The 16524-nt window shown below is 46.7% G+C and overlaps 1 protein-coding gene across 9 annotated transcripts in view; it reads left to right on the forward strand.

Moving 5' to 3' along the window:
* GATA3 (GATA binding protein 3) overlaps positions 1-16524 on the forward strand; it is a 77015-nt gene that overhangs the window by 9495 nt on the left and 50996 nt on the right. For 3 of the 9 annotated variants that reach the window (XM_079992824.1, XM_079992826.1, XM_079992825.1), the window contains exon 2: positions 9284-9963. In XM_079992824.1, the coding sequence (XP_079848950.1) occupies positions 9723-9963 (241 nt within the window). In that variant the 5' untranslated portion in view covers positions 9284-9722. Of the gene's footprint in view, positions 1-8213; positions 9052-9283; positions 9964-16524 lie in introns of those variants that run through there. The other 6 variants (XM_079992830.1, XM_079992831.1, XM_079992828.1 and 3 more) reach the window with 6 other exon arrangements.

Genomic DNA, 16524 nt, shown 5'->3' on the forward strand with positions numbered 1-16524 from the left:
CTGACCAGCATTAAATTAGCCACCCCTGTAGTAGTATTGATTCTGGATCAAGTAATTCGGAGTACACTCAGACTGGAATGTGTAAACCACCCCCCTCTCCCTCAGACCTGGAATATCCTCCTCCCACTGAAGTCCGTGTACAACCTATTTATTTGAATGAATCAGCATCACACACTCGGCTCCTGCAGTTGCTGCACCGAGATTCTTAAAAAATAAAATACTGCACATCTTTACCGAAGTTTTCGTGACAACACTCCCATAAATTTTAATTATTGAAAACTGCAGAAACGTACTATGCAGAGCAAGACGGAAATAATTATATTTATTTTTTAAAGTAACAAGCACGCAACTACCACCCACGCAGAACCAAGTAGGAGAAGGCCTTTTATGTCGCTAAACAGTATCTTTAAAATGCCCGGGTATAGTGAAATAAGAGTCTTTTTTCCATTTTTTAAAAGAGGTCTTCGGTTATAGCAAGAACTGGTCCTTTTGCAATCTCAAAAAGTTGATGCAGCTGTTCAGCTAGAATTGTTCATCGATTTTGTTTGATTTTTGTGTAGGTTTTTTTAAATAAAGATTTTAGGGGAAAGATCTCGGGACTATCGAGCGAATCAGGTTCCCCTGTGTGTTTGTGTGTGTGTTGGTAGGGAACAGGGAGCAATATCTCTGTGTCATGTTGTGGTCATCTGTGTAGTTATTGGCTGGGAAAACCGGGTCTCCTCATGGTGTCCAGTGCGGATCTTTTCGGTTTGAAAGCTTTGGCGTGAGAGAACTTTAGGACCTGATCCGCGCAGGACGGAGCAGGAGAGTTCAGTGGAGGTCAGGTGTCTGGTAAACGTACGATACTGTGGGTTGTGGACCTCGTTTTGGTGCAACGACCCGGATGGTTGCTTGTGTTTGAAATTAGAAGCAAACTGCATTGAACTCAATGGGACTTGCTTCCAAGAAATTGTTTTCTTCAGAATCAGACTATGCGCAAAGAAACAGGCACTTCCTTTCGCCTGATTTTGTTCCACTAAAATTTGTTTGCCGTCTCCGAAGCAGATGTGCTTTCTGGGAAGTGAGTTTAATTTGATTCAGGAGAAAGTTCTTAGGATTAGAGGTTTAGGGAGCGATCCTACGCATTTCTACTCAGAAGAGAGTCCCATTGAGTTCAATTAAGCTTGCTTCCAAGTAATAAGATCGCACCTCCAGAATTTCAGTTTTGATGAACCTACCTTGGCATTATCTGGTGGGTATCTACCTACTTGACACGGAATATTTCAAACCAAAACAAACACTTCCCGCGGAATTAAGGGGGTGCGCTGAAATGTTTTTAATTTATTTGTTCACGTTCGAATGGCCCCCTCCATTCCTGAACTCTGACCGTGGTCATTACTCCGAAGTAATGAGAATGAGGGCTTAAGATGGGTGGGTTATGGAAGCAAAAGAGATGTCAGAAGCTACCAGCCAAAGCCCACTTTATCTTCACAACAACCTTGTGAGGCAGAAGAGCGACTGGCCCAGTTTACCGCAGAGCCTAGGGCGAATCTCAACTCTGCTCGCCTCCTCCAACCACTACACCGCACTGCCCGCTCCACTTAGCAGAATTCCGCTTCGCTTCGGAATGAACAGGACTCTCCATCTGAGAGCCAGTAGGTGAACATGCACCACACGCTTACAGCATTCCCCACCCAAAGAACCCTGGGAACCGTAGTTCACCCACCACGGAACTACAATTCCCAGCACCCTGAACAAACTACAGTTCCCAGGATTCTTAGGATGGGGGAAAGCCATGTGCTTTAAGTGTTTAGTGCGTCTGCAGCCCGAGAGAAGCCGGGAGAGCGTGCGCGACCCCCTTTCACAAACAGTGCCCCATTTATCCTCGGTTTCCCTTCGGGCTCAGCTCCGCCTGGCTTCCCCCGGCTCCTTCTTCTCTGCCAGCTGGAAATTCGGCCTCTCGCTTCTTCTCCCTGCTCCGCCAGCAGGGGCTTTAATTGACAGTTTTGCCCTAATAGGAGCTCATTGTTGGGAGCAATTAGCAAAGCAACCAGTTTGGAGGAGGAGAGGGAGAGGGGGAGACGAGGAGGAGGAGACGGGGATGGGGGAAGAGGGGCGTTTAATTCGATTTGAAGGTGAGGGGCGTGTGCCTGAAATCCCGGCCCGCGCTTGGTCGATCTTTTCCAGCTGAGAACGCGGGGGAAAGCCAAGGCGAGGGGCTGCTTCGGAAAAAAAGAGGAGTAGAGCGCAGAGAGAGGGCCCGTAGCCAAATGTTAATGAAGGATAGAGGAACAGCTTTGGCTGGCCACGCAAAGGGAAGGAGAGTGGGAGATTAATTCGCTCCAGAGCGCGCCGTTTAGAATTCGAATTTAGTGAAAGTGCCCAGGATGGACCACTCCGGATCTGCTTTAAGCCGATCTTAGGGCCCCATCAGAGATCCCAACTTGAATAAAATATTGTGGGCGCCCAGGTAAGCCCTGCCCCGCACAACCGATCACATGACACAACGCACACGCACCATTTGAATGGCAATGCCGATCAACTTGGGGGGAGGGCGGTTCTCTCAAATATTTTATTGTGGGGGCCGAAGCCCCCACGGCCCCTAGGAGTTGGCTCCTATGGACCCCATCCCTTCCCATCTTTCTTTGCGCGTTTGCTCGCAAGTAAGTCCCACTGAGTTGGATAAGACAGGCTCCCAAGCCACTCCGCAAGGCGTGCATCCAGATTTGTAGCCTTTCTTGGCGGGGTGGGGGGACGACCAAACTAAATCCCAACTCATTAGACACTCCTAGGCTTGCTTCGAAGTGAATCCCATTGGCAAGGGAATCTCACCGAAAGCCGAGAGGAGACTGAGATCGTCGCGTTTGCTTTTTAAATCCACCGGTTCAGTTTCGGTGGCTCAGGCTACCTAACTCCGTCTGTGTAGGGACGGGCAGGGGAGAGGTTTTGGAGAAGTTACGGGTGAGTCTTTGTGCAGGAAAAATGCCCCTCGAGAAAAAGGGAATTCCCCTCGGAACTCCGGAAGATTTGGCAAGCTTCGCCTTTCTCTAATGGAAAAAAGGTGCGTCTGTGAGTGATGAATAATCACTCGGAGGCGGCAGTTCTACACGCGCTCCTTTGACAGAAAACCCCACTCCCACCGACCTCGGTGGAACTTACTCCTGAGTAAAAATGCGGATGTCTTTCTGCAAACCGATTTTTGCTCGCATTTGGAGAAAAGCGCGCGACTGCGTCTTCTCCGCGCTTAGGAAAGCGGGATAGGATTCCCAAACAAAACTAAACCTCCATGTGCGCTTATTCCGTAGTAGACTAAGTCAGAAACTTGGTCGGATTGAATCTAGTTTATATATGTTGAGAAGTTTCCCCTGAATAACATTTATGTGGGGAAATTTGGGGCGCCACTTCGCGTTAATTTGGCCTTCTCTTCGCTGTATATACCTAGAAAGGTTCGCCTGGGAGTCAGTCTTACTGAGTTTAGAGTCTCTCTCTCTCATCTGCAGCGCGCGGGAATTTTCAAACCGTCTTACTCTAGAGGAGTCCCATGGACGTCCGCCCGACTCAAGCCACATAGAATAAATGCAATTATGTTAATGGCCTGGGAAACGCATTCGGTTTGCCTGGTCAACAGATCTATTCTGCTCCTACCTTTAGCCACCTGGAGGAAAACAAACCACACTTTTTGCAGCGCACTGCCTTACTTAGAAGTAAACTGTACTGAACTCAACGGGATTTACTTCTACGCAAAGAGTATCTGCATCCCTTCGAATGGTGCTCAATGCCCTTGCGCCTGTGCGCCAAAATAAACATCAAATAAATGTATATATGACTGATGTCGTGCAGGCCTACCGCTTTTAGAGGTCGGAAATGAATACGATGGTCTTGCCAACTTCGCTTCCATTCTCTTGGGTCTCCCAGTGGTCCCCTTCTGAGCACGTGCAGAGTGCCTTATTTATTTATTTCATTTGTATCCCCCTGTTTCTCCAAGGAGCTCAAGGTGGCGCAGATACTTCCCCCCGCTGTTATCCCCCCCATCAACACTGTGGGGTAGGTTAGGCGGAGAGTGAGCGACTGGTCCAAGGCCACCCAGGGATCTTCGTGGCCGAGTGGGGAATTTGAACCCAGGACTCCCGGGTCCTAGTCCAGCACCCTAATCATTGCACCACCCTGGCTGCCCAGACTGTCACCATTCCGCATGGCACCCCTTACACCGCGGAAGCATGATTGGATTCCTGAACCCCCCTCGCTTGAACTCAGTGGGCCTTCTGTGTGTGTAAACACACAAACACTGGGAATAGAATCCCGGATGATCCAAACAACATTCTGACCCGGTGTGGCGAGGGTAGTGTAACGTCTGTACGAGGAATCCTTCTTACACGTGTATCCAGTGCTGGGAACCATAGCGGGACTGCATTGAACGGCTCCTTCTATTTCCGCCCTCCCCACCCCGGTCACGCTCCTTTGGCCCCTCCCGGATGGGCACAATGGCCGTGACGTCAGCCCCCAGTGGCGTCGGCCAGGCTGGCCTAGGAAAGGGGCCTTCGGCAGAGCAGCCTCCCAATTACAACCGGTCAATCCAGTTACCGAGAGGGGTGGGAGAAGAGGAGAGATCTGCTCGCAATAAACCCCCCATCTTTACAGCAGCAGGCACGGTTGCTCCAGGTTTCCTCCGTTGCTGCGGTGGCTAAGAGATTCTGGGTTCGAATCCACACACCCACTGAACAGCTACTTCCCTTCCGGAGGGAGGGGCGAGGGGAAGAGTAGCAATAATAATAATAATAATAATAATAATAATAATAATAATAATAATAATGATGATGTTCCACCTAACAGGGCTGTTAATTCATTGCTTTTTCCTGCTACGCCTTTTCTCCAGCGCGCGCAGAATGCGCCGCCCTTGATCCTCAAAACAATCTTGCGAGGTAGGCTAGGCTACATACTATGCATTTAAAACACATAATCTCCCCCCACTCCAGGAACACCGGGGGCACTGTAGTTTGCCCTCGCACAGAGCTATAATCCACAGCACCCTTAGCAAACTACAGTTCCCAGGATTCTTGGAGGGAAGTCATATGCTTTAAATTATGCTGTGTACGCAGCCTTGGTCCCAGGCATCCTAAATCTTATTTGGGAGGGAGAAGGCGGCGAATAACACCACCCCAAAAAGCCCTCCCCTCCCCAGAAACTGATATTATGCAGAGCTTGGGACCTTCTTCAAACAAAACTATTCTTTACCTGTTTTATCTAATACAAACCGAGCCTTCTGAATAAGGACACGGGGATGAGCCATTTACATTTTGCCTGGAATACTTTTAAAAGTGACCAAAGCTCAACATTTTTAATCGTCTTACCTTTTTAAAAACCATTACAATTAATATTTTAAGTGTCCCAAGAGAGTATGCGTCGAAAGTTCACTTCAGGCGCCCCACCAAATACCAAGTGGGGATGAACAAAAAACAGGAAAGCAAGCCCTTCGATTAATCGACTTTATATACTTTTCATTTAATCATCTAGTCGGGACAAGATTCCTCTGCGCCTGCAGCTAGGGACTTTTTACTCTTTCTTTTCCTCATTACTTCTGTTTTTAAAAACAATAATAAATCGCAATCCTAACCATGTCTACGCAGATATGTCCTATTGAATTCAACTGAATTTACTCCTCAGGGGTTAGAATCGCAGCCTAAATCACGGGAGAGCACTGGGTCAATTTTTTTTATTTTTTTTTTGAAGGGAAGGTGTCTCCCTTCCTTCAGAAAAAAATAACCCCATCCGCCGACCTTTCTGCGTCAGTTATAGTTAGAGATTCACGTGAAATGGTCTGGACAGATTTTTTACACAGTGCAGTTCCGACTCATGCAGGAATCTCGCAACTGTGAATGAGGCAAAAATGTTAAGGCTCTTTTAACTGCCAGAAAGAGTTAGCAAAGGAGACACATATATAGAATTGGGCCCTTACTTTCGGAATGGGTAAACAACAACAATAATTCAGGTCGTCTTTAGGCAGGCGACAAACATGTTTAATGACACTAATCGCGGATTCCTGCTTGCTCTAAAGTTTTTTAAAATTATATTTTAAAGTGGGCATTATTTGTACGTTTCCGGGCTGCGATCTACAAACCATGGTGCGAAATTATTCTAAACTTTACTCTGAGTAGACCCATTGAAATTAATTAACACGCCTAAATTCGGTCCATTAATATCAAACGGGTCGGCTCTGAGTAAAAGTTAGTTGAACGCCACCCATTGCGCTTCTTACTCCGAAGTAAGCCCCACTGTATTCAAGGGGAGTCGCTGCTATCAAGGGTGCATAGGATCGTAGCCTCAATCCGGAGTCAGTGACTGAGCGTCGGGAAGATTTGGGTCTGCCCTGTCGGCGCCTGAGGATTACTGGTAGCTGCGCTCAAAGAAGGGATTTCCCCCCCTTTTTGGTTAGGAAAGTGTTAAATTACGCCCCAAGCAACTCCTAGACATCTCTGATCATCAAAACAGACTGGAGATGCAAATCTGTCAGTGAAGGCAAAAAGAAAAAAAAGGGAAAATAAATCCTTGAACCCGATCCACAAACCAATTAAGCTGAAACATTAGGACCATCTCCCTGCACACTTAACTTAAAACTGATGTAGTAATAACTTTGGTGGAACTTCCATAGACTTCCAACGGCGTGGAGGCTACCATCCTCTGCGCATTTACGCACAGGCAAAACACATTAAGTTCAAGTGGGGCTGCCCTCTGTGAGTAAGTACGCTTACTCTCGGCCTACATTAACACTCGTGAAGCCAAATGCTTTCGCTTAACTGGGTAGTGGATCCTGCGAAGGGACTGCAGTACAGCATTAGGAGATCTCTCTCTCTCTGTCCAGTACAGGGACAATGACCACAATTAACAGAGCTCTCTCTCTCTCTCTCTCTCTCTCTCTCTCTCTCTCTCTCTATATATATATATATATATATATAAATGCAACTTATTAGCATTTCAGAAACAAAGCCAATACTCGGGTCCCTTGCGCATATTTTAAACACTTGTCTAATTCTTCCCAGCAACAGTTTGATTTCCCTCAATTCAACCCAATTTATTGCATTGCAAGGTCTGGGCGAATAGGAGAAAGGGCGACAAGACGGGTGGAGCCGGGGTGGGGGGAGCAGCGGAAAGGAAGACGATGCAACTTGTTGCGCTTTCAAAGAGAACAAAAACCCCACCACCACCCTTCGAAATAAATGCTCAGGGCGAAAATAGCTCCTCCGGGTTCTTGAGTTTGAATGAATCACTAGGGGGTGCAATGGCTCAATGGAGAGAACGTTGAGAGAGTAGTTAAAAGTTCGAACGCGAGGCGAGCAGCCAATCGCTGACGCCTTTGGCCGGCAGACGGCTCTTGCTGCGTCCTGATTGGCTCCGAGGGTACCCCTTCCTTTCTCCTCCGGCCCCTTTCATTTTCGCAAGCCAAGTGGCCCGTGGAGGAGCTCAGGGGCCGAAGCCTCGCATACGGCTCAGCCCTCGCCTCTTCGGACCGATGCCGGATTATTATGGGGCAGTTAAGGGCTTTGAGAACTGAAGTCCACAAGTCAAATCCACTCATAACTCCCCCACTTTCAGACTTTCTGCCAGTGGCTCCCTTTCACCTGCAAGCAAGAACCCGAAACTCAGCTTCCTCCAGGGATGACACTGATATTTTAAATATTACCCCTCTCCGTTTGCCAAAGCACGCTAGGGCTAGCTTGAGCTGATCAACTCTCACACGCACCCGCTTTGTTTTGCGTGTGGACAGCCCGCGAAGTACTAAATTCGCCCGTATTCACTCACTTTCATCTGCTCAGAAATAGAGGCTAACTCGTATCCCAATATAAACAGCCACTCAGTTCAGTGTCCTTACATTATATGGTGCCCAGTCCTTCCTCTGAAAGGATGATCCAATAAAATAAAAATCATTAATAATAATAATAATAATAATAGAGGGCTGATTCCTCCCCCCACCCCAAAATCATCAACTTATAGGAACTCAAACTTGAGATGGTTAAGTCTTTCCCCCTCGCCCTCAAAATGAATTTATTTCTTTCCGGCTCCGGTACGCGTGGGTGGAGGGGAGGTGTGTTTTCTTTTTGGGGGGAGGAGGAAGAGGAGGGGAAGGGATCAGCCTTAGTTCGCTTTCTTCCTTTCCCCCCTCCCTGCCCGTCCCCCTGTCCCTCCTCGTTCAGGGACAGACTCCACCCCCTCCCTGCTGATGACACTGGAACCTCCTTAAGTTCTGTCTCGCCGCAGCTGTCTGTGGATACTGAGCCGGCTGGCGCCATCCTGGTTCTTTCAGAAATAATGCCTTCTCTTTAAAAAGAAAAAAAGAAAAAAGAAAAGCAAGAGAGAGAGAGAGAGGGAAGGAAGGAAGGAAGGGGGGAGGGCAGGCGGGCAGGCGAGAGGTGGAGTGAAATGAGGAGGACAATTTGAGCCGATCAAGTTCTCCTTGGCTGTTTTCGCGCAACTTTTCCGAGGGTGCTTCTGTATCCATTTTTTCTTCCTTTCTTGTCTTCCTTCCTTCCTTCCTTCCTTTTCGGGCTCCTCGCACCTCGTAGTTTCTCCTCCCTTTCTCGTTTCTTCAGCATGCTCTTAGAAATAGCATTTTAAAACGTCCGCCAAGTTTTTTTTTAGTTTTTTTTTGGGGGGGGGCAACGCTTGCTGATTTTTGAAAGGGGGGAGGAGGAGGAAGAGGAGGAGAGATGCTCCCCGTCGCAAAAAGCAGCCCCCACCGACCAACGCACTCCAAAACAACCTAAAAAAAAGAGGGGGAAAGGAGGGCGAGGAGAGGGGAAAAGTAATCTCTCCAACAAACCAGAAAATCAATACAAGAATAAAACAAAAGCGAACTTCTCACCGCCGCTTCTGCAGGTGAAATTGGCCAAACAGGAGACTTTGCGGGAATCGGTGTATTTATTTCTTGTTTTTTAAACCTGAGAGGGGGAGAGAGGCGAGAGGGTAGGACAGCGCGGCAGCGCAGGCTGAGCGCTCAGAGATCCCTGCGGCCAATTTCCCCGCGAGGCTGCGGAGATCGAAAGAGAAAGAGGCGACATGGTGCCTTCGCTGGGCGGATAGGTGAGTCGCGAAGACTTGTTTGAAAAGCCGGGTGGGGGGGGGAGATAAGAGAGGCACAGGAGGCGGACTTTTGCAGAGATCTCTTTGGGGCGGGGGGCGCATTTTCTGTGCGCGTAAATGAAAAAAATAAATCCAGTGTTTTAAAAGTTTTTTAAACCAAGTTTTTTCTCTCTCCCCCCTCCTCCTTTCTCTCTTTCTGTCTCTCCTTTTGTCCCCCCCCCTTCTATTACAGGTGATCGACCCAAGGCAGGCAAGCTCTCTCCGAGGAGAGGAAAACTCCCCTTGCCTCGCGTTGCTCTGCAGGCTCTCCCGCCCCCCCCCCTCTCCAGCCACCCCCACCCATTTTGGGGGAGACGGTTATTTAAGCAACACCTTTTCCCTGCACCTAGACATTTTCCAAATCTCTCCCTCTCTCCAGTCCTTCGGGCGACTCACTTTGACGAACTTTTTTGTGTGTTTGTTTAATTAATTCAGGTGTTGGCATTTGTAAAAAGTTATTTCCCCAGCTCGTTGTCTCTCCCCCCGCTCCATTAAAAGAAAAAAGATTATTATTATTTTTGCACTGGGGTGTGTGAGAGAGAGAGAGAGAGGGGAAGAGAGAGAGAGGCCAGAAAAAACCTTTGTTGCAACCGACCAACCCAAACCCAGCCGCCACTGATCGTGAGAACAGGATGGAAGTAAGCACGGATCAGCCCCGGTGGGTAAGCCACCACCACCCGGCCGTCCTCAACGGGCAGCACCCGGACTCCCACCACCCCGGACTGGGCCATTCCTACATGGATCCCACGCAGTATCCTCTGGCGGAGGAAGTGGATGTACTTTTTAACATCGACGGGCAAGGCAACCACGTCTCTCCGTATTACAGCAACTCGGTTCGGGCGACGGTGCAGCGCTACCCCCCGGCCCATCACGGTGAGTGCCAGGATCCTAGCAGATCCCAGGGAGGGCGACCGACCCGCTTCTCCCCTCCTCTCGCTTGCTTTCTCTCTGCCTTCTATCCAACAACTGCTACATTTTGACAGCCAGCGATGAGCCCCGGAAACTAGGCAGAGAAAAGCTGGCGCGCTCTCTGTCTCTGCTCTTTCTGCATGCTTGGTCTTCTGAACTGCTGATTTAATGCAAGCCCAAAAGCCATTAGCAACTGACAAGAGAGAGGATCGTTTCTGGGAAATACCAGGTCTGTGTCTCTCGCTCAGGCTCGGCCTTGTCCTGGTGGAAGAGGATGAGCTCTGGGCCTCTTTGCAAACCAGCCACGCTCCCCGCGTGGAAAGTGCTCCCTGCTGCCCCGATCCTGTAGCATGCTTTAAAAAATCTTACTCGGGAAGCAAAACTCTCCCTTTTTTCTGGTTCAACGGGATTTTCTTCCCCAATACGCGCGCATTGGGTTACAGGCTGCGGTCGCGCCAGCTTCCCTTGGGATTTCCTTCCTCCCGTGTAAACGTGTCCTAAGATGTGCTGAATCCCCATTATTTGAGGAGAAACGACCCAATGGCCTCCGCGGAACCGGCTTGCACACACAAATCCGATTTGAACTGCAACCCGGTTGCAGCCGCTAACCTGAGAGCAAGCCCCACTAAAACTCAGCGGCGCTTCCTTCCGAGTAGACATGGCTCGCTTTGCAGCGTCAGGCTGAATGCCGATGCTTGCTTGGGCGGCGGGGACTGAGGCCCACGGAACTGAGCGCGAGGCTTACTTGCGAGTAAATGTTGGCCTAGGGGACAGGTTGTAACGTTTGTGGGTTAAAAGCAGCTTGGAAAAATGGGTGGTGGATGGGGCTCATTTGGGCAAAAAGCAGGGGCTATCTAGTAGCCACACACTGAAGCATTTTGAAATCCTCAGGGATTTCCGCTGGATCCCCAGGCTTTTAAGAAGCGCCCGTCCCCTGCTCTTTTACCTAAGAGTAAATCCACTGCACACTTGTTTCCGAGTAAACGTGTCCCTTCTGCTGGGAGGTGGGGGGTGTGTGTGTGTGCAGATCTTAGCTCTTTGAAAATATTTGACTAGCTTTTAGATCCTGCCGCTATTTTAATCCCTCGCCTTCATTATTACATCCGGAACCACGATCCGGAGCAGACAGGCTTCAGTGTAAACAAACAAACAAAAACAGCCCATCAACTACGTTTACTCGGACGTAAAGTGAGCTGAAGCCGACCTCACTGAGGACTTTAAGACCGCATGCAAAGAGTTTCAGAAGTTTGTCCTTAACAGAATTTGTGGCTAGTTAGGAACCCACACGGCTCCCCCACTCAGCCGCCCCCTGCTCACTTTGAAAGCCCCCGCGCGCGTGTTTTTTAAATTATCCCTTGGCTGTCATTTCTAGTTTTTAATATTACTTGTAATGATGCCGCTGCAAAAGACAACAGGCTCCTTTTGACAGTGATTATGAAAGCACTTGGGTAAGAGAGAGAAGGGGGGAAAAAACCTTCCCAGTTGGGCGATGAAAAGACAAACTTGAACCGTTCCAAACTAAAACTCTGGGAGGAAAAGAGAGAGAGAGAGAGATGTAATGACTTAGCCTCCGGGCTGAGATGTTAGAATTAAAAGCTGTCAGGGAAAATAAGTGATATGATTGTCTCCCTGGGACTTCGTCCCATTAGTATGTATGAATCTGTACTGAATATTCACAGAAGCAATACAATAGCACCTTGTCATGACCTTCCAAGTCTGACAATGTGGCCTGCCAGTTTTCGGAGTGACACAGAATGCTTCAAGCGGGATGGCAACAAAACACATGCAGTCAAAAGTTTCTTAAGTTTTTTTTTTTTAATATACACATAGAAATATAAATATATTAAAGTAGTGAGAAGCAGTGCAAGAGCCTGCGCCTGTCTACTTAGAAGTAAGGCCTACTGAGTTTGATGGAGCTAACTTCCAAGTCAACACTGCACTCCGAGCCTCTTACCTATTTCCCCAGGAGCAGGTCGCTTTAATTTCTCAGGGATTGCAGCCTTTAACCGTGTGCTAAACAATCTGCTCCAAGCCAACTAAAAGTATTTAACTTTGGGCTGGGTCGTGCTCATTCCTGTTTGATTTTAGCATTCAGCCTGAGGTGCTCTGTGTAGGCTCCCAAACTCACCCACTTAGTTTGGTCTTTCTAAAAGGCTTAATTTACTCTCTCTCTCTCTGTGTGAAATTTTATTCTAGAATGAATTTTTAAAAGGGTGAAGAAATATGAATGCAGTAGGCAGGAATGTATCTATGCAGTTAAGGAGAGCACGATAAATTGGTGGGTGAGAAAGAATAATATTTGTGAATATATATCTCAGAGATATATTCATCCCCCCCAAAAAAATAAACCCCAAACTTTTCCAGCTGCAGATTTAGCTCTCGCTTTTCAAGCCCTTCTTTGGTTTCCCTCGCCCAAAAATTGGGAAATAAAGTTGGGGGTGGTGGAAGAGAACTAAATTTCCCCAAATGTTTTAAAGAGCAAAAACAGGCCTCCTCCGCCTCCGGGGAACTGAATGAGCAATATTAATCCCTGATTAGTAATTGCCTAGCCCCGCTGTTAGTCTTTACAAGACATTTCAAAATATCGTTAACCCTTCCCCTCCGAGTTGCAAAACAATCGCTTTGATCTAACGTGAATTTGAGTGACTCTGACGCTGCTTGCCCAAGAGCGTTTTCACACCTGAGGACTAAATTGGGTTAGAAGGAAAATCTCTCTCCATACCCTCAGAAGAGTCTTCATTGTTCCGAAATACCCATTCGATTTAAAAATGGGTCCCTTTTCAAACACACCCTCGCCCCTACCGTCAACAATATGCACACACGGCAGAATAGCTTACGAGGGCTATTTCGTTTTTCTTGTGAAAGTTGCCTAGTTTATCTCTTCTTGGGCAAACAGATCCAAGCCGCCCACCCCCGCAAACTCAGAGCCAAAGAATTTCGGGGTTTTGCTTGTTGCTGCTTCACCCTTGATTTAATTGGGACTGACTTCCAAAACGAACCTGGTAAGATCTAGTTCTGGCTGCGTAGCAGGCAGGGGGACGCCAGTGGGTTTAAAAACAAAGATCCTAGCTTAACTTGGGTGGCTGGAGAGTGCTTGCTCCAGAACTTTGATTTCTTCATCCCAAAGTCTGGTTACAAGGCAAGAGTTTAGGTAGTTGTGCTTGCAAAATCTGCAACTATCTATCCGCTCGGAATCGTCTCTGTATATTTGAACTCTCCGAATAATTCACAATATCACTAAACAGCTATAGGAGAAAGCTGGCTTGAAAAGTTGCAGATTCCCCCTCCGTTTACCCATTAGAGTAGACTGCTCAACCCCCCAGTCAATTGCAACTTGGTCAATTAAAATAAAAGGTAAGATGTTTTTAGATCCTCAACCTGAACTTATTTTTTAAAAGGAGTTAATGCCTGTCTGATTTTTCCTCTCTGTGGAAAATGTCCTGGTTACATTTACTTGCAAGGAAGTCCCATGATTTAAGAGGCACCTTAGCATGTGGTTAGGATTGGGGAGAGACCCTGTTAAAACCCTAACTTGGGAAACTGTAGAAGTCATTGATTTGAATGGGATGTTCTTGCTTCAGAATACATATAATAAGTATGTCCTCTTTCTCTCTGTGTGAATGCCTTAAGCTTGAGCATGTATATGTTTACTCAGATGTAAGTCCCCTTGAGTTGAATAGGAAGTGTAAAAAGGAGAACCGCCTCAGTTTGGATCACTGGATAGTTTTCTGGTTCAAAAGCAAACACAGGCAGACTCAGGAAACTTTTAACAGGTACCATGAGAAATTCTTGTGGAAAAAGTAAAATTTGGAGCTGTCTGACAGACAGAGGTTTCTTTTTTTGGTGGGGGGGGGGTGTGAAGAAGAAAGGAAAAGGAAAAACTTGCTCAAGTAATTCTGCATAATAATAATAATTTTTCTAAAAAGACATTTTTCAGTCAGCTTTTGGCATGTGTCGCTGAACGACATACTGGAAAACTGCCTTTCTTGCTTCGATCGTAAACCTATTAAATTGGAATTAATACTTCCAAGTACTTGGATTTAGCATGGTAATTTGTGTGTGGGAGGGGGACTGCCACGCAGTCAGCCCCAGGTTGTCTTAAAATGTTTCTCATTGGCTTCAACAAGATGCTAGTTGCAATCTGAAAGCTGTAATGTCATATGTGTCTACTTGAGAGTAATCCCCTTTGAGCACAAGGAGGCGACTGTGGAAACACAGGTATTTTGTATTTGCAATCGTACACCAGGCCAGGTTTGCTGGTACCCATACATGTTTATCTAGGAGTAATTTGATGGGACTTACTTCTGAGTAAATATGCAGCATTTTGGACTGCATAGTGCTTTTTTGGAAAGGAGCCTGCAAGGTCCGAAACAGGATATTTTAATAATAACCAGGAATTTTTAAAGCCCATTTAAAAAGATGTGCAGCGTTTGCTCTCTGAAGATTGCTCCACTTTTCCTTCCAAGTATGGCACAGGTTTGAAACTTGATTTATGTGTGGTGCAGGCATGATCCTAAACACGTTTCCTCAAAAGTAAACCCCCCTGAAGTCCATGGGGCTTGGTCCCAAGTAAAGTGTGATAGGACGGCTGCCTTATCCAGCATTTACTTAGCAGGAACTAAGACTGATTGAGCGGAGGTGTCTTACATCCGAGTAGATCTGCTTAGGATCAGGTTGTTGAAGTCCCAACTCCAATGCATTGGGCTGATTTTTCTAGTGAACATGATTTAAGTGCCCTGGGCTCCTTTTGGGGGAGAAGTGCAGGATAAAAATTTAATGATTAGAATCGTATGTATTACAAAGGTATGGACAGGCAAAATCAGCGCTTCAAGAGGTAGGGAGCTGAAATAAGTCTGGCTTAAATCTATCCTTCTGGCCTAACTGCATGATTATTCCTCCTGCCCGAAGCTGTTGCAAAGTTCCCCCTGCTATCTTGCAAAAGGTGGGGAGTCCTCGTTATGGGTTTTTGTCAATTTCACGTGGCCTCCTGGTTCAAGAAGCCGTGCAGGATTGATTGGGGAAGGCCCATTAGCAGGGATTGATTTGTCCAAGGGGGGTGAGTGGGGAACATTGAGAAGAGAGAGAAGGAAATCTGAAGGGGATCATTCACCAACAAGGAACGATTGTTCTCAGTTACACTTTACCTTAAAGTCCGTGTGAGAGTGTAAACACCGAATTGGAGCCTGTGCGCGTGTTCATAGGCAATAGCTCCTGGTACATTTTACCCACGTTCGCGACAATCTTCTAGAGAAGCGTGCGTAAGACCGTTGTCTTCTCACCTTCTTAAGAAGCACACGCACGCAGGTAAACGGAAGGAAGGGCCCTTTTACATAGTACACAGAGCAAACTCTGTTATGTTGCCTACTCCTGTGGTCCTGGGCTTTCTGACCCAGCAGGGTTGCCAACTGATCAGAAAGGAAGTGAGCCGGCTTCCTCTTCTGCCTCGAGCAGAAGGCAGCCCGACACAGTAGAGAGGTACGACAGCATTCTCACCTGTTAATGCTTGTGCAACAAAAGCCTGCTGTTAAAGGCAAAGCTACAGTGTCCAGTCGAAAAGTTGGCCGCATTACTGAGGAGGGCATCTTTAAGGTCCTTTCCTTACACTGCTACATTTTAGGCATACACTTAAAAAAATGTCAGGTGTGAATAAATCATTAAACACCATTGAAACTTCCACTGAACTAAACCCAGAATTTTAAGGGGTTGGACTAGATGACCCCAGGGTTCCTTCCAACTCTACAATTTTACGATTCTATTATCAACTTGTATTTAAGATACAGAGGTGAATGTGTTGTGTGCTCATGCCTAGCCTAAGCATTTTTTACTTGGAAGTGTTTTAAGCTCCACGGTAATCAGTGTAATGTACTTGCCTGTCAATGTTTAGCCTTAGGATTTAAGTGGGGTTTAGGGTCAGAAACCTAACCCCCCCCCCAAGCCTGTAGATGTTAGTCCCATTTATTCCAAAAAGTTGTACTTCCAACTCTTGAATTTGAGATCTGAGTGTTGGAGAGTTTTGTCTTTGGGCCTGACCTAATCCAACATACATTTCCGAGAAAAACAATTACCACTTTGTTGAATTTAATTTCAATTTACACACCATCATAAAATCAGTAATGGATGATAAAATCCACCAGTTTGAAATGAGCCTGCCTTCTACATAGATGTCTGTTTCCTTTTCATCTTGAAACATATTTACTCTAACACACCTGCCTCTATTCTGTTTGTTGGCTACAACTGAGAATTCGCTTCCAAGTAAGTAGATTAATTTTTAAAACATGGAGAGGGGGAGGAAAACCTCAGACTGCTTTTTTAAAAAATAAAATAAAATCAAGTATTAGGTTTATGTAATTTCCCCCACTGTATTTTAATAATACCAACAAAATATTCTTAAGGCAAAAGATCTGGTATCTTGACCTATTAGATTGTTGTTGGAATATGCTTTGCAACTTGAATGCATCAATTTTATGTAGCAATTCAAACTTTTGCCTCTTGTTTTCTCCATTCTCTGCTGCTGTCTTTCGCTTC

Source organism: Podarcis cretensis (genome assembly GCF_951804945.1).
Source record: "Podarcis cretensis genome assembly, chromosome: 10".
Lineage (NCBI taxonomy): Eukaryota > Metazoa > Chordata > Lepidosauria > Squamata > Lacertidae > Podarcis > Podarcis cretensis.